The 25,388-nt window shown below is 40.6% G+C and overlaps 1 protein-coding gene across 1 annotated transcript; it reads left to right on the forward strand.

Moving 5' to 3' along the window:
• Positions 1-18,841: 18,841 nt before the first annotated feature.
• Positions 18,842-19,819, forward strand: LOC134206289 (uncharacterized). Its single transcript, XM_062681994.1, has one exon. The coding sequence runs from the start codon at positions 18,842-18,844 to the stop codon at positions 19,817-19,819; it is 978 nt and encodes a 325-aa protein (XP_062537978.1).
• The last annotated feature ends 5,569 nt before the right edge of the window (positions 19,820-25,388 follow it).

Here is a 25,388-nt window from a genome sequence, read left to right on the forward strand (position 1 = left end):
AGTCGGTCTAAACTCTTTGAACGTTGATTATGCTAAAGTTGAAGAACCGGCTCTGGTAGATGATATAATTAATAATTACCTCTTAACGTTCGCACCATTAATTCCTTCCAACAATCCTCCTGCAGCACTACGATGCCGAATCAACGAACCTTTGCACATCGGCCAGTATGTTGGTTAATGCGTACCATTGGTACTTCGCGTACCTGAAGGAATAAAATAGAAACCCAGGAACTGCGAGCAACCTTAGAAAAGATCGGTTAACCAACTCCGAAGAGAACTATGGCCGTGTATGCTGTCACGTGCAAATCTGATTGAGCCATGCTAGAGGCGGCTGATCATCGTCCGAGTGTCAGCGAGGAACTGTAAGCAAAATTGTGCACCTTTGTGCACCACTGAAAATTTAGGCGGAATGTTCCTCCGGAAATTTAGGGGATTGGTGTCAGGCACATTGACATAAAAAAGCTGAGAAAAGAAATTACTTTTTTTTTGTTTTGCACTCAATTGTTTTTTATTGTTATTGTAATTAGTCATTGGAAATTGATCTATATACATTGTAAATGTTTGTGCATAAATAAATTTCAAAATAATATGAGATATGTTTGGAAAGTAAGAGAATGTCATTTCCATACTCATGATGCGAGCACTTTTATCGCTGTCGTATAACATTGCGCGAGAATCGCAACGACGGCCCTTGATAGAAAAAAAGACCGCCACGTGCCTACTCATTTGGAACTGACATATGTTCCATTTTATCACCTGGCGGGGCTCTATTCTTTTAATCACCGTTGGTATCCTCAGATCTCAGTGGCGAAGAACTTGCTGAACTGAAGGCTGGTTTGTTTGATCCTATAGTGACATCATCTATCCGCGATCTAAACACCTTTTGCCCTAATGAGCGAAGATGAAGTTTAAATCAATGTAAATTACGTCGCAGCTTGCGGTTACGCAAAGAGTTGCTTGACACAGGATATGACCGCATTCGAAGAAGTATCATCGCAGTCTGTTGATGTCCAAGCCACAAAGTTTTGAGAAACTTTGTGTCATCCTCTAATCATACACACCATGGAATGAAATCCAGTTTTCTCCTTCTTAACTATGCACCCGAACGCACCCCTCCCTAATTCGAACAGTTTTCTCCCCCTATCTTATTTACCCAACCCATACAACCTTCCGGTGCTGTGGCGTTACGTCACCAGGAACTTTAAACCGGTAGTACAATTTGGTGCGGATTTTGGAAGGGTGAAGAAACGCCAAGCATCGTCCTAGAGGCATCTTCCGTCGAGTAGCGTAATGAGGGGTGCGGGAACTTTCTGTAGCTTTGCTGAATAGAAAAGGGAAATTTTCTTATGACGGTCCAAGCTCTACGCTCACAGGGTGGGTATGGGTGTTCAACAGGATGTACTGGGATGGATGGCGTGGGCGCACGCCTGCCTGGTCTGTGGAGAATCAACTAAATGCGACTGGTTCGGTTGAGGTACCGCGAACGAATGAGATCGGACTGGATTGTTGCTACTCTGGAAGCAATGATGGAGTCCTTTTGGGGGATAAACGAAATGGAATGCTTGGGGGTTGGGAAGATTGGTTATTTGGCTTGTGTTCGGATTGAAGATTGTTGAGAAGCAATTTCATTCAAAATTGTTCTCGCGCTGATATTTGAACTTAGAAACAATTTACATTTTTTTTAATGACGCATGTTCTCCAAATGTTCATAAAAATTAAGTACTCCTAGGTATGGTTCTTCTTCTTCTTATTGGCATTACATCCTCAACTGGGACATTGTTGTCTCGCAGTTTGTGTTCATTTAGCACTTACCTGCGAGGAAGTTAATATTTTTGCATTCGTATAGGCAGGGTAACCGTGCTCTTAGTGAAGGTAGCACCAATAGTGGAGGTAGTGGGGTTTTAATGCGATTTATCATATTTATACACTTTAAGATGGTTTCAGTTGATGAGTCGTGCTATCATGTTTAATGCAACTTATCTTAAGATTCCGCTTGAAAAACTATTGAAAACAATGATTTTCCTTAACAAAATTGACTCCCTTGTACCTATAGTGGTGCAACTGTACCAATAGTGGCGAGTCTCATAAGAAACCAATGGATAGCACCACTATGGGAACCAAAATTATTTTTATTTGCCACTAAAGGAACAGTGTACCCATAGTGGTGCAAGCAATATTTGGTAATTGTTGATATTAAATGACATCTATCTCATTTTTATTAGCAAATTTATTAGTTTATCTATTGACTAAGATATTAAAGCTGTATCTTTCCCATAATTATTAATTTTTAAAAAATATTTTGTTTGGTGGATCTACTAATACCTCCACTATTGGTACCATTACCCTATCATGAGGCTAACACGATGATACTTTTATGCCTAGGTATGATTAATGGGGCATTAATTGATGATTAATGACATTGATTTTTAGGAAAGCAAAGTAAATTCATTAGTCATAGCTTAACATATTGCAAGATATATTGGAGTGCTGCAAAGTCAATCATAAAAAAAACAGAACAGCTGACATTTTTTATTCTTAAGCAGACTTATTTTCAAGTTTAAGTTGGTGAATTATTGATCCATTCTCACCCCTATTTGAATTATTGTTCCTCGCTGATGGTATACAAAGTCATAGGATGATTCATGCGATACAGATTTATTATTCTCTTTCTTCCCTCAAGTATACGGTAAAGGCTATATGATCGCTCCAAAAACAAACTTTTTATAGAAGGCCCGGAGACCCATAGTGTTATATACCAATCGACTCAGTTCGACGAATCGAGGTGATGTCTGTGTGTGTGTGTGTGTGTGTGTGTGTGTATGTGTGTGTGTATGTGTGTGTGTGTGTGCGCAAAACTACTCAACAAAATGTCACTCATTTTTCGGGCACTTATCCTCAACCGATTTGCTCGCAACAAGTTGCATTCGACGCAGAATCCTGTCCCATTGTTTCCTATTTGAAATTGGCCAGATCGAACTATGGGATCGAGAGTTATGGCCAAAATACAAATTCATTTGAAAAAATCGCGTAAAAAATGTCACTCATTTTCGGACACTTACCCTCAACCGATTTGCTTGCAACAAGTTGCATTCGACGCAGAATCCTGTCCCATTGATTCCTATTTGAAATTGGCCACATCGGACTATGGGATCGAAAGTTATGGCCAAAATACAAAATCATACGAAAAAATCGCGTAAAAAATGTCACTCATTTTTCGGGCACTTATCCTCAACCGATTTGCTCGCAACAAGTTGCATTCGACGCAGAATCCTGTCCCATTGTTTCCTATTTGAAATTGGCCAGATCGGACTATGGGATCGAAAGTTATGGCCAAAATACAAAATCATACGAAAAAATCGCGTAAAAAATGTCACTCATTTTTCGGGCACTTATCCTCAACTGATTTGCTCGCAACAAGTTGCATTCGACGCAGAATCCTGTCCCATTGTTTCCTATTTGAAATTGGCCAGATCGGACTATGGAATCAAAAGTTAAGGCCAAAATACAAATTCATACAAAAAAATCGCGTAAAAAATGTCACTCATTTTTCGGGCACTTATCCTCAACTGATTTGCTCGCAACAAGTTGCATTCGACGCAGAATCCTGTCCCATTATTTCCTATTTGAAATTGGCCAGATCGGACTATGGGATCGAGAGTTATGGCCAAAATACAAATTCATACAAAAATATTGCGTAAGAAATGTCACTCATTTTTCAGGCACTTATTCTCAACCGATTTGCTCGCAACAAATTGCATTCGACGCAAAATCCTTTCCCATTGTTTCCTATTGAAAATTGGCCAGGTCGGACTATGGGATCTGAAGTTATGACCAAAATACCTTTTTTCATAAAATCACAAAAATGTCACCTATTTTTCGGCCACCTAACCTTAATCGATTCACACGCAACAAGTTGCATTCGACGCAGAATCCTGTCCCATTGTTTCCTATTGAAAATTGGCTAGATCGGACTATGGCAGTGGTGCTCAGCACTTTGGGCGTTTTTTCCCTTAATTTACTTCTCACACCATAAAAATGAGCTTAACCCATACAAATTAGCACTTGGTCGAAAGCTTTCAAATATATCTATCTGCTAAGGGTAATAAAACGGATGTTGGTGTTAAATTCACTCCGTACGAAACGATCAAAGCAAAACAAAAGTGCGGACCGCGGGCCGCAGGGTAATTTTACTTTGATCAAGTCGTACGGAATGATTTTACCACCAATATTCGTTTTAATATCCGCTGCTGATAGATATATTTGAAAGCTTTCGTCCTAGTACTAACTTGTAAGATGAAAGCTCATTTTTATTGTGTGATAAGCAAATTAAGGCAAAAAACACACAAAATGCCGAGCACCACTGGACTATGGGATCAGAAGTTATGGCCGAAACACCATTTCAGCCTTTTTATACGAAAAGGCTGTATGTTCGCTCCAAAAACCAAACTTTTACAGAAGGCCTGGAGACCCATAGTGTTATATACCAATCGATTCAGCTCGACGAACTGAGATGATGTCTCTGTCTCTCCCACTGCAGACGGGAGTTTGGCAGAAAGACGGTCATGAGATTTATATCATAACAAATATTGCCCTCCGCTCGCGTGATGGGAATGACATTCTCGTTTTCTTTTTGTGTCGGAGCTTCAGTTCAACTAACATCCAAAAGTGATATCCTTAAAATATATGACTGGGTGAAATAAAACAGGGTTATGTACGTCAAAAAGATTGGAAAAGGAAACAAAAATGTCGAAATTCTTATTAGCATATTGTAGATCAAGCTGAAAACCGAACCGAGGTCCCGCGAAATCGCATTTTCTCGCATTTCCGGATGTTGCAACTGCATCGCGAGTAGTTCGCAACTGTGCCATAGTCGGGCACCACTAGCGATGCAGTTGCGACATCCGGAAATGGGACAAAATATGATTATCGGTTTTCAACTGGATCTACAATATCTTTGCCATAAATAATCTGATTTTCATAGAACGGACAAAGAAATTTGTCTTTTTTACTCCTAGCCACTAGCTCATCTTTTTTCAAGCACACACATTTTACGAAGGTCGAGAAAGGCACCATCACCGCTAGGTGGATTAATCTGGGTTTTTTTTTTAATTTTAATCGCCTTTATTTTATTTTATTTTATTTTGGGAGGAGGGAAAAGCCCTTTTGAGTTGAGCATACAAGAACTCTCTCTCAAATGGGCGCAAAACCTTCTCATCTTTTCTATCAACAGAATACAGTTTCCTAATGACAGAACTTTCTTAAAACTATGTATACAATTGAAATTTTTGAAAGCAACAAACCTACACTAATTAACTAATCACAATTCCGCGACAATAAACGTAAAAAATATGTCTTAATACTAGCTCTGGTCAAATTAAAATCAAAAACACTGTAACACCGATTAAAAACGCGACACATACTATTAATAGGTGAGTTAAATCCGTAGTTTGTTCTCATGATAGGTAAGCGAAGGAATTCAGCATTTCTCGTAATTCGCCTTCTTATATTGATGCTAAGCTGTCCTTTGATTTGAAACATACTAGAACAAAAGTGTAAGTGTAAGAGGGTAGCGATTTTTTTTTCATTATAAAAATGATGTTATTTTTTTAATTTATTGAAAAATTTAGTGCATTTTTATGGGGATGGTCAAATGAACTTTGAATAGCGTAAGAGAAACCTCGACCGATACAAATTCAAAAAAACTAATCAGAGTTTCGAAACGTATATGCAGCTTGGTGTTCGGACGAGGGACTTTATTTCAAACAAATCAGTATCTCTCAGACACCCACTTTACAAAAAATATAGGTTTTCCATTTTAGCGTAGGAACATTTTCAAAATGTTTTATCGGGATCCGTTTTTCCATACATTTTTGGGAGGCTCAATGTGGCTATCATTTACAATTTGTATGGAATGTGCACTAAAACTCTGAAAAACAAAATATTCTAGATCCCATGTTGGAACATTTTGATTTACCTAAGACATGTAAAAGAAGAGTCCGTACTTTCGCGTAGTGACCATTTCAGAGATACTGATTATTACAAAATAATATTTATAGTTTTAAAGTTTTTTCAGGTTACCATAATGAAATCATTTTCAAAACAGGCGCAATAATCTTTTTGTTTTATATCTTTATTAGCGAGACTTTCAGCCCTAGTTGACACGTTGAAATGTTAAAGTTTCAAATGGTGCTTTTGAAAAGGAGCATTGAAGCATTAAAAGTAATGAAATCGTTTCGGTGAATCATTTCTTTATGTTGTAACTAAAATATCTTTTGTTCAAGTTATACTGAAACTGGTACCTTCGTTTTTCATCAATTCCTATCTACCAGAAATGTAGGCAGTTATCGCATACAGTCAAGTCAGCGTTTTTGGGCACACTAAGATACCTTGCAGCACTAAGATACCATCAGCTTTGCGTATTTTTCGGCTTATATGCGATCGACCCCTGAGGCCTAATTCGATTTCTCGCCTTCAATTTCAAGACCATAATTTACTTTTCAAAAGTGTTATAAAATCAGCATTAAACCAAAATGTTACTAGGGTTTACTTCCTTCTGAAGGGCCGAGTATCGTTGACGGGCTAAGACTTTGGCTCCTTTGGGTTTTGATCGCTCTATCGCGGCTTTGGCTTCTCTTCGCTGCCCTATCTTCCTCCATGTGTCATCGGTTCTACACGGTTGGTATTTATCAATTTCTCGGCTAACCTGAACTTTCACAGCTTTTTAAATACCACCTGAATTTTCTTGGATTTTTTTGTGATTTTTTTTCGTGAGGTCTAAATTGCCAAAAGTCTAAATTGACTAAAACCCACCCGTGTAAAAAAGAGCTTGGTTTATCGGTTCATCATTTATTGCATGTGGAATGTTGGTGAACGCCTGGTGTTTATTTCATTTATTTTATTATTTATTTTAGTTTATTTTAGAGGACTGAACGGAAATCGCAATATTGAAAAATTCTATATCTCACTTAAACTGAGTCTGGAATTGAAGTGTCTTGAATTTTCAAACAAATATAATCCCATATTAAAGCCTGTCCACGTTAAATTTCGGACACTTAGGTAATGTCATTTTATCAATTTGAGCGTGTTTAAAACATGCCGAATCCAGCACATAAAGCAGAAAGATTCAGCTGTCATGTAAATTGTTCGTCTCAGTGGTTTGTGAAAATTTTCAAAAATCGCATTATCAGATAGGTGTCCGAAATTTAACGTGTACAGGCTTTAGCTTTGTTTATTGAACACTATTGAATTGCATTCACTTCTATACTCCTTCAATCACATATTTACTTATCAAACTTAGCTTACTGTTACTGCCAGTCTTTCATATTGGTGTTAATGAGGTGAATCTCGCTTGGAAACCGAGCATGTTTGAGAAGCTCGTCCAGGTTTTTTGACTCAAGCTTATAAAAACATTATCATCTGTCACTTTCGGCCAAAAAATAAAAACAACCGACTTAGGGTAAATGGTCCGACGGTTGTGAGTGAACCAATAGATGTGGTAGTTTATATCATGCCAAATCTACGTTTTCATCGCCGTAACTTGTATTATTGATCGTTTATTGACAAGACAACACATTTTTCAAAGAGAAGCAACTACGAAGCTCATTCAAAAGGGGGAATTATTTATTATTATAGTTCAATTTTAGCACAAAACATTCATGATGCATTTCTTTTTGCAATATAATTAATTATGTTGAATAGCTTTCGCCCCTTACACCCACAAGCTAAGCGGAACAAAATATGTACCTCATTTCATTTAATTTATTTAGTTTACATCTAAACAGATAACACTGAATCAACAATTTGACGCCACAACACACGGTTCGAGGCCGCATCTCTCCATCCTCGAATGCGCCCCACGCTCGCCAAGTCGTTTTGCACCGCTCGCTGTGCTACACGCCATCTCGTACCTGCCGGATCGGAAGCGAACATCATCTTTGCAGGGATGCTGTCCGGCATTCTTGCAACATGTCCTGCCCATCGTACCCTTCCGGCTTTAGCTACCTTCTGGATACTGGGTTCGCCGTAGAGTTGGGCGAGCTCATGGTTCATTCTTCGCCGCCACACACCGTCTTCTTGCACACCCCCAAAGATGGTCCTCGAATAGTCCGAGTGCTTGCAAGTCCTCCTCGAGCATTGTCCATGTTTCATGTCCGTAGAGGACAACCGGTCTTATTAGCGTCTTGTACATGACACATTTGGTGCGGTGGCGAATCTTTTTCGACCGCAGTTTCTTTTGGAGCCCGTAGTAGGCCCGACTTCCACAGATGATGCGCCTTCGTATTTCACGACTAACGTTGTTGTCAGCCGTTAGCAAGGATCCGAGGTAGACGAATTCCTCGACCACCTCGAAGGTATCCCCGTCTATCGTAACACTACTTCCCAGGCGGGCCCTGTCGCGCTCGGTTCCGCCCACAAGCATGTACTTTGTCTTTGACGCATTCACCACCAGTCCAACTTTTGTTGCTTCACGTTTCAGGCGGGTGTACAGTTCTGTCACCTTTGTAAATGTTCGGCCGACGATGTCCATGTCATCCGCGAAACAAATAAATTGACTGGATCTGTTGAAAATCGTACCTCGGCTGTTACACCCGGCTCCCCGCATGACACCTTCTAGCGCAATGTTGAACAACAGGCACGAAAGTCCATCACCTTAGTGCTGTCCAATGAGCTCGAAGTAGCTCGAAGTTGTTCCTGTCCTGCTCGTTCTTTTTTGTCAACAAATGGGCATGAGCAGGACAGGGAGAAACTTCGAGCTACTTCGATCTCTCATTGGACAGCACTCTTGTCTTAGTCCCCGGCGCGATTCGAACGAACTGGAGTGTTCGCCCGAAATCTTCACACAATTTTGCACACCATCCACCGTTGCTTTGATCAGTCTGGTAAGCTTCCCAGGGAAGCTGTTCTCGTTCATAATTTTCCATAGCTCTACGCGGTCTATACTGTCGTATGCCGCCTTGAATCAATGAAAAGATGGTGCGTTGGGACCTGGTATTCACGGCATTTTTGAAGGATTTGCCGTACAGTAAAGATCTGGTCCGTTGTCGAGCGGCCGTCAACGAAGCTGTCTTGAAGTCCTGAAGCGTTAAGTAAATTTTATTTTTATTTTGAGTTGCTTTAACTTAACATTTTGGTAGATGGGTTTGTCCTTGCATGTGTTAAATATTAATTGGAGTTGTCAAATCAATATGCGCCCGACTGTTTTGTTTCTGAATGCGCCCCACTGTGTTTAGTTCACCCAACGACCGATAGAGTGTTGTTTCCTGTGGATCACAAGCAGGGATGCCCCAGTAAGCAATCTATGTATTATTTATCTAAGCTAAAACCCACCCGTGTAAAAAAGAACTGGGTTTATCGGTTCATCATTTTAAGACCCAATTGCATGTGAATTATTGGTGAACGCATGGTGGTTTGTTTATTTTAGTTTATTTTAGAGGACTGAAACAAAATGGCAATATTGAAAAATTGTAAATCTCACTCCTTAAACGGAGTCTGGAATTGAAGTGTTTTGGATTTTCAAACAAATATAATCCCATAATAGCTTTGTTTATTGAACACTATTGAATTGCATTCACTTCTACACTCTTTCAATCACATATTTACTTATCAAACTTAGTTTACTGCCAGTATTTCATATTGGTGTTAATGAGGTGAATCTCGCTTGGAATCCGACCATGTTTAAGAAGCCCGAATTAGCCCAGGTTTTTTTACTCATCTGTCATTTTCGGCCAAAAAATAAAAACAACCGAATTTGGGTATGTGATCCGACGGTTGGGAGTGAACCAATAGTTGCGGCAGTTTATATCAAGACAACATTTTCAAAACGACTTATCTGCTTTTGTAAACAAAGATTCGAAAGCCATCCCACGCAAACAAACACTACCAATAGGTAGGTGAAGGTTTTGGCTACCCGATGATGAAGTTGGATTATGTCGAAGTGCTATCAGATTCGTGAAATCGACGTTTGAATCTTTGTTTACAAAAGCAGTCGTTTAAGTCGTTTTGAAAATTTTGTCTTGAATATCATGCCATATCTACGTATTCATCGCAGTAACTTGTATGATCGATCGTTTACTTGATATGACAACACATTATTCAAAGAGAAGCAGCTACGAAGCTCATCCAAAAGAAGGAATTATTAATTATAATAAATACTCCCAGATTCTTTTGTCTTAGAAACAATGGTATTCGCAACTATTGGAACACGATTAAAAAATATCGCAACGCAACTATTGGAAAACTGTACTATTAATTGGTGGTTCAATTTTAGCACAAAACATTCATGGTGCATTTCTTTTTGCAATATAATTATGTTGAATAGCTTTCGCCCCATACACCCACAAGCTAAGCGGAACAAAATATGTACCTGTTTTTTTAATCTCAAAAGGCGTTCGAAAGTGCTTAGATTCCCCACTATTGGGTCATTCACCCTAGTGTTTATTCTCAGATGTTCATTGAGAAAAAGAACTTGAAGTAAAAAATTATAGAAACATTTTGCTGGCGTGAATCCCGAGTAATAAGTAGGTATTTCAAGTTGCCTCTAGTCACCCCGTCACATAAAACTAATCATAATTATTCAAGTTTAGTTACAAGTTAGCTTGGAAAAATATGTAACCAATATATAAATTTAATAAAAAATGTATTTTTTCCTCCTAAGTAATTTTTTAAATACATTCAGACTAGAGACTAGTCCCACACTAACACAGAATCAACTGGTCAATATGGTAGTCATCTCCGTCCATTGAATGTTGCCATTCTTCAAATTTCGGTTCAATCTTTCCCATCTGCATTAGTTTTTCAAATTTGAAAGAGCGCTATCGCAGTTTCTCAAAAAGGATTGGCACAAACATAGTTTTGTGCTCCACTTTTATAGAGCCCCATATAAAAGTGGTGGCTTTATAATTACATCTTCTTCTTCTTATAGGCATTACATCCCCACACTGGGACAGAGCCTCCTCGCTGCTTAATGATCATTCAACACTTCTACATTTATTAACTGCGAGGTTTCTAAGCCAAGTTACCATTTTTGCATTCGTATATCATGAGGCTAACACGATGATATTTTTATGCTCAGGGAAGTCGAGACAATTTTCTATCCGAAACTTGCCAAGACCGGCACCGGGAATCGAACCCAGCCACCCTCAGCACGGTCTTGCTCTGTAGCCGCGCGTCTTACCGCACGGCTAAGGAGGGCCCCTTATAATTACATACATATTTTAAACAAAAACTGCCTTTTCAGTCAACATGCATAGAAATAACAATCATTAATTGAAAACACAGATCATTGTATGCTGGGATGTAAAATATATCCTTAATCTGATTGCTAGAAATGGAGATATTGATCCTCAAACATGACCATTTTGTTTGTAAAACCAGCGAAGGTGTTATAATTATTTCCGGGGTGGAATAGTTAATTGTCGACATGATGCTAAAAATTTGGCATGTCGGTGCAAACCTCTACATTTGATTCTCAATAGTCACAACTTTCTCATAGTGTCATTTCTCGTGAGAATTTTTGGACACTATAGCACTTCTTTCCGCTGTAGCCAATTTTTTCATCTCCTGTAACGGCAATAAATATTTTTAAATTCAAATAAAAAATTGGAAGAGTGCTGCATGGTGCTCACGCCATTCATGTGTAAATAAACACTAAATTAAAGTGTGTTTTGGAGTTATTTTTGCAATTTCCTGAACCACATTCTAGCACTTTGTCGATCATAATGTGTGCTAAAGTTAACACGTGCCTTGGAATCTCAGGATTCGCTTTCGATTTATACAGTTTCTGCTCAGCATTCTTTCCTACGCCATTTTGATTGCCAGCACACTCCACACCCGTCTCCGACTGGAGAAAGCCCACACCCTTCCCGTGTCACAGCGAAATTGATTGCACCTCCATCGCCCTTTGCAAATCCCTGCGGGGCTGCCTACTTTAGAGCAACCCAAACCTTTTCCCTCTGGCTCTTCCATCCCTTCTGAACGGACTGCTTTTAGGAAACCGTTGTGTTGTTCCCGCTACCATCAAAACTTCTTGTTTTCATTGCCTGGAACGGGAACGAGGGAGGGTGTCGGCGGTGTGAGCGATTTCGGCTCTCTGCCGTGGTCGTATTGTGTTAGAAAATTCGCCTTACCGCGGCGGTCGTCGTTTTCTGTTTTCAACCCCTTTCGGGATTGCACCCCTTCCCACGAAAAAATGGAAGCAGAATGGCAATTTTTCACCGAAGAAAAATGTAAACGACCCATGTCATACTGGAACTGTGGAAAGCGCTCTGATTATGCTTCAAGCGATTGCTTTCTTAATTTTGGATGAGAATTATCCTTTCATGAAGTTTAAGGCTATGGCGTTGAAACAACGCTGCATGGGCATCGACCCCAAGACGGTTGGACACCAAAATATGAGAAGTTTTTGTCGGTTGTTCTGTTAAGAAGTAAGATGCTGAAAGTTTGTTTCAAATGAAGAATGAAAAAAATAAAAATTATCCTAAATTTTGGTCAAATCCAGATTGTAGCAAGTGAATAGGTGAAAGCCAACACAAAACATACAAACGTACTCGTTGAGTTTTTTTCATTCACTCTAACTTAATTGATCTGATCCTCACTTTTCTCGAAGGAAATTCTATGGACAAAGAGGATAAACTCACACCCATACTGCAGCAGCTGGGTTGACAACGCCGTGCGTGAGGAAACCCGAAATGAGGGAATTATTAAATTCAATGGGAAAAATAATGACTTTCAACGTCAGCGAGCTTCTCGATAGGACCGGTTTCTCGTTGGCTTTGGGAGCGTGTACAGCGGAGGCGACCGAATAGAAAATATATGCACGAGGACCAGAAGGGCCTTTCCACCACCCGCCCAAGGGGATGGATGAGCCCAGTCAGTAGTAGATGGATAACGTTCTGGGTTGAGGATCTTTAGGATGGAACCATTTTGAACCTCATCCTTTCGTACGTCGCTGACACGGAGGATACGGTTCCACGGGATGCGTAAAACCCCGTACCCAAGGAAGGATCCGAGCGTGTTAATTTTCCGAAAATTTTCTACGGATCCCTGGCACTAATCGAATTGCTTCGTGCGTTCGCTTGTGCGGGCCGGTACCGGGAGTGTTTTGGGTTGGCTTTACGAACGCCATAAATTAAACTAAATTTACATAGATTCGTGCTCTTCTTAAAATTAGAAATTCCTATCTGGCTGGTTGATAAATCGATGCGGGTGTCCGAGAGGTTCGAGTAAAAGTTGTTATTAGAATTTTTGAAATAGAGAAATTATTTATTAGGATGAGTTCTCATAAAAAGCAAATGGAGGAAATTACTTATGTTATTACGTCAATGTGAAAGAAAAGTCACGGATCTTTTAGCAGTTCAGTGTTTTACATGGGAAGAGCTAATGCATTTTCACACAAATATACCTCCCCTTCTGGGTATATCGGAATACGTATATCGTAATTTTATATCGTTTAAAATAGTTTTAAATAAACGTTGGAAAGAACCTGCTTTGAATGCAAAAACTTGGCCTATAGGTGTGAAATATCGAGAGTTTGTTAGTAGATTAAACGATACATGGAAACCGGTAAATGTATAAATGGCTTCGTATTTGAATAATTTGTTTTCCTGATTTTGTAATGTGGTGATTGATTTTATTGTATGTATTTCGGTAATGTGAATGTTAGTATGGTTATTAATTGTTTGTAAAGTTAAAGTTGATGAAATTTATTGTTAATGACTGTTGAAAATATGAAATGATGTAAAATAGGTTAAGTAATTCAATAAGATCAACAAAGATCAGTTGAAGTAATACCAAATAAACAAATAAACAAATAAACAAATACATGGACGATCCCTAAAGCAGTATTATAACATATTAGACAAACTCACTTTTTGTAGATTATCCGAACTTACAATTCCGACGACTCTTAATATCTGTTCTACTTCTAGTAGATATTTATCGCAACTTGGTGTCAATCCTGAAACAAATCGAAAACTTCAATATTTTTTTTTTGAATTTAGGTTTTTCCCTCGACCTTTTCTCTCTCGAGAAAAAAAGCTCCCAATTTTTTTTCTAGCGGCCTATACCGACGCAAACAGTGAAGTCAGTCTACACCTTCGGTGGCACAGAAGCAGTGTCGGTAAAATCTCAAAATCTCAAATCTCATCGGCGATTCAAATCATGCGTCAAATCCCATTAGAATCATGACCAAGAGAATCGCTCATGATTCGAATCGCGATTTGCATTATTGCATGATTTTTACGCGTTCTATATTGTTGAATGCATGGAATTAACTTTTTTCGCTCGAAAAATTGGTAATAAATCCACATGTTAGGAAAATATATGCCTCGATTGCGTTTAGACGCTTTTATAAGCGAAATCATTTTCGGCGAGCGTGCAATGCGATTCTTTTCGAGAAACTCAGCAAAGCAAATTGGCTTGTGCATGAAGCCTCGTTGATTAAGATTTGGGTATGATTCTACTAACACTGCTCATAATAGAAAAGCCCATCGTTAAAGGCTCCCCCAGACCCAAGCGATTACATCGACACGACGGCGACAATTAGTTGCCACGATTCTATCGTTAGGTCGTTGCATCCACTGGCACTGTTAACGCTTCATTCTTCAATTCATTCGCTTCCGCTTTTAACCAGAGTAGCCTTAATGCGACACTACACGACATATAATATGACAGCTCACCAATAACAATTGTTATTTTTTCCACGTTGCGTCGGACGTCGCGTTTACGCTGGTAGGAGACTTGGAAGCAGCAGAAACGAGCTGAAGAAGGTTTCGCCGAAATCAGAATTCATCCACTTCAGCAGCAAAGAAGATTCCGAGCGCCTCCACTGGCACCAATAGACGTAAGCGAAAAGCTTCCATCAAGCAGAACGCCCCTAAGCTTTCGGAGGAAAACGAATCATTCGAATCCCAAACAGTCCTTTTCAAGAACATCAATTTCGATCCCAAAGAGAAACCACTAAAAGTCAACTGATCACACAGCAAATAGTTTTGAATATTCAACGACGTGAAAAATTGCAGCTGATCTTGTTCATCACTGCATGTAAGTAAAGTTTACGAGGCTCCAGGCTTCTCACTTCATCTCAATTTACACTTCCCAATTCTATACACATGGCTACACCTGATCTTGGTTATGCAATCATGCGGTAGAGCTTACCATGCTCTAGCAAATCAATTTTGCATCAATACCAAAAAAATGTCAATAACATTTCACTTTATCTTCGATTACCATCGTCGTGTGGTTGGCCAGGTTGGCCCCAGCCTTCAGGGGAGCGCCGAAATCAAGATTAATAGCATGAACCAAAGAACAATTTCGTTAGTTACAACGCCTACGAATAACAAACGGGCTAAAAAAATTCAATTCAAAATTCAAAAATTCAGATCTATGGAGAGAAGATTTCCGGAACCGGTTATTAGAAGCCAGAAAAAGACTAAAAATCCCATATTCAAAAAGTCGATGCGAATTTTAATTTTATTCATAATACCATGTTGTTCAATTATTTACCAAACAGTCCCCCTCCCCCCCCCCAACTAATGGAATATCATTAGGAGGTATTTTTTATTAGCAATTTGGAAAAAATAATCGCGGTACGCGATAGTGTATAAGTGAGTGAGAACTCATGTGCTATGCATCTTCTCACATCATAAAAGTCAATTACACTTTCACCCAACAACGATCAGAACGCAAAGCTAAATATGCAATCCCATATCATACAGTCCATACCCTTCCGCAATGCAGAACTGTGTCAAGCACATGCTGACTTAAGCTGCGCACCGAGGTGGTCCGCACCGCGGGACCCAAACGCAATAACATAAACAGCCAAAAGTAGCATCGGCTGAGGCGCGCAAAGAAATAATGAATATTTGTCAACATGCCGGCCCAGGCGTCTATATCTTTCTCTGTTTAGCTTATAGGAAACACTTTTGTAAATTTGTCACTAAAATAGATAAAAAGGCTCGAAATACATAGAACGTTGATCAGTGTACGATCAGTCTTCAAACGACTTCTTGTGCTTCACTGCGATTCACGGTCTCCGACCGATGAACACCGCATACTGAAGATAATCCCTATAGAGTGCACTAACGGTCTTCGCTACCGTTGGTCACCACTCTTCCAAGTTGAAGTCTCAAGTCTTTATTTGCACCGGGATGCTAACGCGAATATAGAAGCATGCGAGGATCAATGTTTCAAGTATGATTCAAGCATGTTTCACTCATTACTGACTACTAATATTGAAACTATAATGTCTAACTCAGCGGATCAAAACAAAAAAGAAAATTCTGCTGCAGTTGAAGCTTAGGCAGGTGATTAAATTGCTTGTAATTGATTTCAAATGATAATATTTCATGTTTATGTTTAATTTCAGGTCAATATGATGACTCCGGCCGGAACATGCCGCTCTCCAAAATTGGTGTTTTAATTTTTAGGAATTATAAGTAACTTGCTCAGATTTTGGACGGACAATCTCACCAGTTGATGTTTTGACGGTTGCTACTCTGGGGTTTCCATCCGGTGCATGATGTAGCCGAAGGACTCTCCCGACAATCTACTGATCGGTTGGTAATTTCAAATGTTTCACTAGTACTAGATCGATCTCGTGCAGCAAATTGGTCATCCGATGCCATTTGCCTTTCACTTGAAGTTCTGGGATATATTATTTGCTCCAGCGATCCCAAAAAAGCTGACGTAGATCGTGTATGTAACGGAATCTAACATCGTACGGTTCATCAGTGCTTGGTTGGTAATCTTGATCATTGATTGCTGTTATGAGTCTCCCAATCAAGAAATGTCCCGGAGTGAGCGGTTGTAAGTCGTTGGGGTCGTTCGAAGCTGGTGAAATTGGGCATGAATTGAGAATACCCTCAATCTAGCAAAGTAACAAACTCTTTGAATATAAAATGTGCATTCCGTGACACGATTTTGAGATGGTGTTTAGCTGACTTCACTGCTGCTTCCCATAGTTCTCCCATATGCGGCGAGCTAGGTGGGATGGAGTGCCATTGCGTTCCGCCGTTGAGAGCAAATTTGCCACCCGATTGTTGTGTTCGGATGTACTTATTTTCCGATATCAGTTGCGCATTTCGTTGACAGCGCCAGTGAAATTGGTGACATTGTTGCTATACATGTGTCCGCAATGTCCTTTTCTAGCTACAAATCGACGCATAGCCGCCAATGGAGCTACTCCGTGCGTGAGAAGATCGGCTGGGTTTAACTTTGTCGGTACATGTCTCCAATCCGATGCTGGGATGACGGAGTTAATTGCTGCTACTCGGTTGGCCACGAATATTTTCCACCGAGCGGGGTCACCGGCAATCCATGCCAGTGCTGTTGTCGAATCGCTAAATTCTTTTTTTTTGTTAAATTGTTTTGTGAAATATTTTACAAAAAAATGGTTTTCGTACGGCCGAGTTGCCGAATAATATGCAATTTGATTGTCGCTAAATTCTATTATACGCTGGATTGAAACTCGAAGTGAACTTTTCACCGCCTTCACCTAGTCAGCCAACAACGCTGCTGTACAAAGTTCTAATCGAGGGAGAGAAGGCTGGTTTATTGGTGCCACCCGAGACTTCGAACCTGTAGTTACCGTTTACGTCGGTTGCCATAAGATATACAGCCGCGCCGTAGACTTCGAGCGAAGCATCGCAGAAGTCAAGCAGATGAAATTGCACCGGATCGTTGATGCTTATGCAGCGGCGAGGTATCCTGATCTGCCACACGCCTTGAACTTACTTACTTACTTACGCCTTGAAGGTGCATTAAATACGTTCGCCACCAGTGGTTAAACTGGTGGCGAACGTACTAAACACAGTTCCTGCATCAGCATTTTTGCTATGACGACCACAGAACCGATCAGTCCAAAGTCGAAAATGTTGGCAATAGTTGAGAGTACCTCACGTTTTGTGAAATACTCCTTGATGGGGTCGCACATTGCCTTGAACGTTAGGAGATCCTCTCGATACTGCCACTGGATGCCAAGCATTGCAAGCCCGTCGAACGTGAAGATCGAGACTACTGGTTAATCTACCTTCTGCTGGCTAAGGTAGATTCCGAAACCCGATAGCAGTGGTCGGATTAGATCACTTCAAAGCAGACGCCGCTTAAGCTGGAGGAATTTCTGGCGTTTCTGGAGCTATGAACCTATTCGTTGGAAACGGCTCAAACTCCGACCTCAAAGCCAACGCTGAAGCATTCCGCTAAGCCGCAACCGCGGAGCTCATGATTCGACAGCACCCACGAAGAACCGAAGACTCCCATAAAGTGCTTCTTCTGCAGCGAAGGCCGGCACAGGTTGAAGTATTGCAAACGATTCCAAGAAATCCCGGTTGCTGAACGGATCCATTTGGTCAACCAGCTAGGCCTTTACAAAAATTGTGCAAGTGCAAGAAACGACATCACACTCTTCTCCATGAAGGACCGCCGCTAGGATCTATCCCGCCACAGGGCAGTCAGCTCTCATTCTGAGTCACCAGTCAACATTCGTACAACGATTGTTTTACCTCTGTGTTTCTTGCCACCGCCGTCGTCGTTCTTGTCGACGCAAATGGTCAACAATTCACAAGCCAACTTAATCACGGCAAATCTGTCGAAGAAGTTGGGGTTGAAGTCACACCGAATAAACTTGCCGTTTACAGGAATTTCCGGACTGATGACCAAGATCACCGAAGCCGTCAGGGTAGACCTGAAATCACGAATTTTCGGATACAACATCGGAATCGACTGAGCGGTACTATAAAATATTTTGGATCCTATCCCGCATCAGTTCGCCGACATTTTAGACTGGGAGCTACATCCTGACAGACCGTTGGCGGACGAAAGGTTCAACATCCCCGGCGATATCGACATGCTGATTGGAGCCAGCGTGTTCTACGACCTGCTTCGTGCCGAACGCGTATCACTGGGACCCAACAAGCCGATCATACAAGAAACCGCCCTAGGTTGGGTGGTAGCCGGATTCTTTGAGTCAACAATCTCCAATCAGAAGGCTCCAATGTGCTTTGTGTCCAGCATCGACTCTGAAGAACAGTCATTAAGCAAGCTAGTTGCAAAATTCTGGGAGATGGAAGATTTTAAACCAAGCAAGCACCTGACAAAGGAGGAGAAGTTTTGCGAAGAGCATTACAAGCAGACTACAGTCCGTGACGCAACCGGACGCTATGTGGTAAGGCCATTCACTGCGATGCAACGGCAGTTACAGAGGGATCCGGAGAAATACTGTCTGTACCATAAATACATGGAAGCTTTCCTGGCAGCCAACCACATTTCAAGGATTCCCCCGGATCCAAATCATCCAAAAATCATCTACGTGGCACACCATGGAGTCACCAAGGCAAACAGTAGCACTACGAAGCTTCGTGTAGTGGTTAACGCAGCCCAAAAATCATCCAATGGTCTGTCACTCAACGATCTGCTGGCAACCGGTCCCATCGTGCAGGACACACTTTACAACCTGCTGATCAACTTCCGTTTGCATGCCGTTGTGATTACGGGAGACATTGAGAAGATGTATCTGCAGATGCGTGTAACTGTGGAAGATAGTAAGCTCATCCGAATGCTATGGCAGGAGCAAGGACAACCGCTGGCGGAATACGGAATCAACACGGTCACCTTTGGAATGTCTTGTGCGTCATATCTAGCCACCAGAACATTAAACCACCTAGCAGCGGACGAAGGCCATGAGTTTCCGATAGCAATGGACGCGATTGACGACTTTTACGTCGACGATATACTATCCGGTGCTGCCACACGCGAAGAAACGATCGAAAAGCGTCGTCAACTTTCCGCAATGCTGCAACGAGGAAGTTTCGTCATCCAAAAATAGGCCTCCAACGACAAGGAAGTGCTGGCGGAGATACCTCCAGAAGATCAGGCAGTAAATCATGTCCACACAATCAACTGGTCAAGAGACCATCATCGCTTGATGTCGTCGGCCGTTTCGTGAAGTTTGCGTAGGCCGCCCATCGCAGGAATAACGGTTCTCGGAATTTCGCAAAACCGTTGAATATGCTGATTAACGATCTGGTCTTTCCGATCGAAGCGCTTTTTCAGAATGTCCAAGGCTCCGGCGCAGGCATTATCTTCAAGAGGGCGGCTGCTCTTCCCGTAGTGTACGTTTTCAGGTAGAACAGCAATTGTGCGTTCGTCAGTCGCGGGTTGTTGTGCACGGAGCTGACGAACAGATCGTAGAAGGAATTCCATTTTCCGTAGTTTCCCGAAAAAGTAGCGAGGATTCCCTTCGGAAGGAAGCTCGGGGAGAACTTGCGGTCTGGCAACCGAATTAGAAACTCCTGGCGATGAACCCGACAGATTGTCTCGATTAGCGATCACTCGCAAAAACTGCGTGATGGTGGCTTTTAGCGTCGCAGCACTAGCTGTTCCATGGTGAATGTCGAATGCATCCTGTCTACAGCGCAAAATGTTTTCGCGTCGACCTAACTTTTAACGATGAAAGTTTTAGGTCCCGGATCGTCAAGTGTTAATTTTGCATATCACCTTTCGCACTATTTTTCGTCTCGAACTGGCTAGGAATCAGTGGTACTGGCAACGGTTCACGGCTACAGAGCACTGGAGTCGCCAGCTATTGTTATTTGGTGGGGCACCACTTGGCGCAAGAACAATAGCCTATGAGAACAATGGTGTGATTGCATCGTGTAGTCCCCACCTCTGTCTCCGCCAGTGCTACAGAGTCACGTTTTCGAATTAGAACACCGTCGTCGGGAGTGACAATGGGTCAAATGGGGGTGAGAATGGGTCACTGTTTCAACTACTTAGAATGCTTGTTGAATAAATTGAATGTATCTGAGGGCAAGAAGACTAAAATATAAGAGACCTATTTAAACGATTTTGCTATCCGACCTCCAGGCTGCCGGTAAGAGCAATGACCCATTCTCACCGCCCAGACCCATTATCCTCCCGATTGCGGCACTTGATTTACGATTTGAAGAGAGAGTATATTTCACTTTTGATCACGATTTGAAACTGATTTTACATTGGCATCTGGTGCGATATTTATACCGTTTCCTTTCCCATGGATTTATATGGCATCATTTTGTCTCTATTGATTCTTTTCATTGGATGTCGTATTCAGTTTGAGATGATTTTTAATATTATTTTGTTCCCAAATGTTATTTAAATTTTTGTATATAAGGAACTATAAAGGTTGACGAGTCATCTTCTTAGGCGTACGGTTGGGTGTACGATTTGTGTATATATTAACACTTCTGTCTTTATTCCTGTCTCCGTTTAATTTCTTGTATGCAACTTGTGATTGCTTACAATGGTACGCGATAGTGTATAAAGTGAAAGTGTTGAAAAAGTATAATTACGGATCAAATTTCATTTTTTGGTCTCTCTTCTAAAAAAAAAACCAGATTAATCCACCTAGCGGTGATGGTGCCTTTCTCGACCTTCGTAAAATGTGTGTGCTTGAAAATAGATGAGCTAGTAGCTAGGAGTAAAAAGACAAATTTCTTTGTCCGTTGCGCACTACTCGCGATGCAGTTGCAACATCCGGAAATGCGAGAAAATGCGATTGTCGCGAAACCTCGGTTCGGTTTTCAGCTTGATCTACAATATGCTAATAAGAATTTCGACATTTTTGTTTCCTTTTCCAATCTTTTTGACGTACATACCCCTGTTTTATTTTACCCAGTCATATATTTTAAGGATATCACTTTTGGATGTAAATTGAACTGAAACTCCGACTACACAAAAAGAAAACGAAAATGTCATTCCCATCAAGCGAGCGGAGGGCAATATTTGTTATGATATAAATCTCATGACCGTCTTTCTGCCAAACTCCCGTATGAAGAGGAAGGGAAGTGTATCAGTGTGGAAGCATCCGATAGTTCGTTTTCGGAAAGAAATTATAGCCTTTCGGTACAACTTTGTTGCACAAGAAAGGCAAAAAGTATTTTGGCCATAATTTCAAAGGTAATAGTCCAATCTGGCCAACTTTCTAAGTAGAACAGGGTTCCGCATCTAATGCAATTTGTTGTGAGTAAATCGGTTGAGGGTAAGTCCATTAAAAGTCAGCTAGACTTTTTTACTCGATTTTTTATAACACATAGTATATTTTGGCCATAATTTCTGTGCCCATGGTCCAAATTTTCAATAGAAAACAATATGACAGGATTCCGCGTCGAATGAAACTTGTTGGAATTATAGATAGTGGAATATATAGATGAGTGAAGATAAATCCTCTGTCTCCAAACGAACTGTCAAACGTGTCTCCAAACGAGCATGACGTCACGATTTCAATGGAAACGTTAAGGGCTGTGACGTCATATGTGCGTGTGCACGGGCAGAAAAATCGACTCAGCCATGCTTTCGCTCATCTATATATTCTACTATCTATAGTTGGTATTAAATCGGTTGAGGATAAGTTCCAAAAAGTGAGCTAAACTTTTCGCACTTTTGGTGCGCACACACACACACACAGAGACATCATCGCAGTTCATCGAGTTTATACGTATATAACACTATGTGTCTCCAGGCCTTCTGTAAAAGTTTGGTTTGGAGCGAACATACAGCCTTTTCGTAGAAAAAGGCAAAAATGGTGTTTCAGCCATAATTTCCGATCCCACAGTCCGATCTAGCCAATTTTCAATAGAAAACAATGGGACAAGATTCTGCGTCGAATGCAATCTGTTGCGAGCGTCAATAGATGAAGTCTAAGTGCTAAAAAAGTGAGCTAGACTTTTTCGAACTCTTTTTCACAATAAATAGTAATTTGACCATAACATCTAAGCCCATAGTCCGATCTGGCCAATTTTCAATAAGAAAATATGAGACATTCTGCGTCGAATGCAACTTGTTGTGAGCAAATCGGTTAAGGATATGTGCCCGAAAAATGAGTGACATTTTTGACGCGATTTTTTCGTATGAATTTGTATTTTGGCCATAACTTTCGATCCCATAGTCCGATCTGGCCAAATTCAAATAGGAAACAATGGGACTGGATTCTGCGTCGAATGCAACATGTTGCGAGCAAATCGGTTGTGGATAAGTGCCCGAAAAATGAGTGACATTTTTTACGCGGTTTTTTCGTATGAATTTGTATTTTGGTCATAACTTTCGATCCCATAGTTCGATCTGGCCAATTTCAAATAGGAAACAATGGGACAGGATTCTGCGTCGAAAGCAACTTGTTGTGAGCAAATCGGTAAGGATATGTGCCCGAAAAATGAGTGACATTTTTGACACGATTTTTTCGTATGAATTTGTATTTTGGCCATAACTTTCGATCCCATAGTCCGATCTGGCCAAATTCAAATAGGAAACAATGGGACTGGATTCTGCGTCGAATGCAACATGTTGCGAGCAAATCGGTTGTGGATAAGTGCCCGAAAAATGAGTGACATTTTTTACGCGGTTTTTTCGTATGAATTTGTATTTTGGTCATAACTTTCGATCCCATAGTTCGATCTGGCCAATTTCAAATAGGAAACAATGGGACAGGATTCTGCGTCGAAAGCAGCTTGTTGCGAGCAAATCGGTTGAGGGTAAGTGCCCGAAAAATGAGTGACATTTTTTACGCGATTTTTTCGTATGAATTTGTATTTTGGCCATAACTTCTGATCCCATAGTCCGATTTGGCCAATTTCGAATAGGAAACAATGGGACAGGGTTCTGCGTCGAATGCAACTTGTTGCGAGCAAATCGGTTGAGGGTAAGTGCCCGAAAAATGAGTGACATTTTTAACGCGATTTTTTCGTATGAATTTGTATTTTGGCCATAACTTCTGATCCCATAGTCCGATCTGGCCAATTTCAAATAGGAAACAATGAGACAGGATTCTGCGTCGAATGCAACTTGTTGCAAGCAAATCGGTTGAGGATAAGTGCCCGAAAAATGAGTGACATTTTTTACGCGATTTTTTCGTATGAATTGGTATTTTGGCCATAACTTTCGATCCCATAGTCCGATCTGGCCAATTTCAAATAGGAAACAATGGGACAGGGTTCTGCGTCGAATGCAACTTGTTGCGAGCAAATCGGTTAAGGGTAAGTGCCCGAAAAATGAGTGACATTTTTTACGCGATTTTTTCGTATGAATTGGTATTTTGGCCATAACTTTCGATCCCATAGTCCGATCTGGCCAATTTCAAATAGGAAACAATGGGACAGGGTTCTGCGTCGAATGCAACTTGTTGCGAACAAATCGGTTAAGGGTAAGTGCCCGAAAAATGAGTGACATTTTTTACGCGATTTTTTCGTATGAATTTGTATTTTGGCCATAACTTTTGATCCCATAGTCCGATCTGGCCAATTTCAAATAGGAAACAATGGGACAGGATCCTGCGTCGAATGCAACTTGTTGCGAGCAAATCGGTTAAGGGTAAGTGCCCGAAAAATGAGTGACATTTTTTTAGTAGTTTTGCGCACACACACACACACACATACACACACACATACACACACACACACACACAGACATCACCTCAATTCGTCGAACTGAGTCGATTGGTATATAACACTATGGGTCTCCGGGCCTTCTATAAAAAGTTTGTTTTTGGAGCGATCATATAGCCTTTACCGTATACTTAGTATACGAGAAAGGCAAAAAGAAAAATAAAGAGGATCGTAGTAATCATTGCTCGCGATCAGACGTGTTTTCCGTAGCAGAAGATTTGTTTCTCTACCAAAAATAATTGTAGAACGTCATTTTTTTTATTTATTTACGCTGAAGTGAATGAACTAAAGTGAATAGACAAACGGAAAAAACTGCAAAATCTCAAGATTTCAATGACATCTAAAAAAAGTCATTCATACAACCCATTGGACAATTATATGTTTCCCGCATATGAAACCAAATTCCGACTGAGAACAAGGTAATCAAATCAACCAATGGCTGCTATCGCTGTACAGCAGGACATCCCAGCAGAGCCATCCTCATGGAAGTACGGAAACTGGTCGTACCACGTGGTCGATTGTCCACCGCACAATATTCATCAAGGACATTCAAATCCTCCTCGCTGATCTGAAGAAGCCTTCTAGTTAGCTGTTTTGGTGAGATCGAATCTTTTTTTATCTTAATATGAACTCTTTTTAAAATCTCGCCGTCCAAGGTAAGCTATTGCGATTTTTTATAACATAATATTTTCAATTTCAATTGATTTTTTTTTTACTTGCATGAACTGCACACAGAAAGTTTTATTGATACACCATCACGCCATGGACTACTTTTAAATTTGCCATAAGGATTTACACGGTTTGGTTTTTGTCGATTAGTAATTTTGCATCAATTAAACAATGAGTTTACCACACGCAAAAAATCCCACAAAAATCAAAGAAAAGTGGTATTTAAAAAGCTGTAAAAGTTCAAATTGACCGAGAAATTCATGAATTCCCATCGCGTAAAAAAACCTGAGCACATGTATAATAAAATTT

The sequence above is a fragment of the Armigeres subalbatus genome, chromosome 1 (assembly GCF_024139115.2).
Source record: "Armigeres subalbatus isolate Guangzhou_Male chromosome 1, GZ_Asu_2, whole genome shotgun sequence".
NCBI classification, from domain to species: domain Eukaryota; kingdom Metazoa; phylum Arthropoda; class Insecta; order Diptera; family Culicidae; genus Armigeres; species Armigeres subalbatus.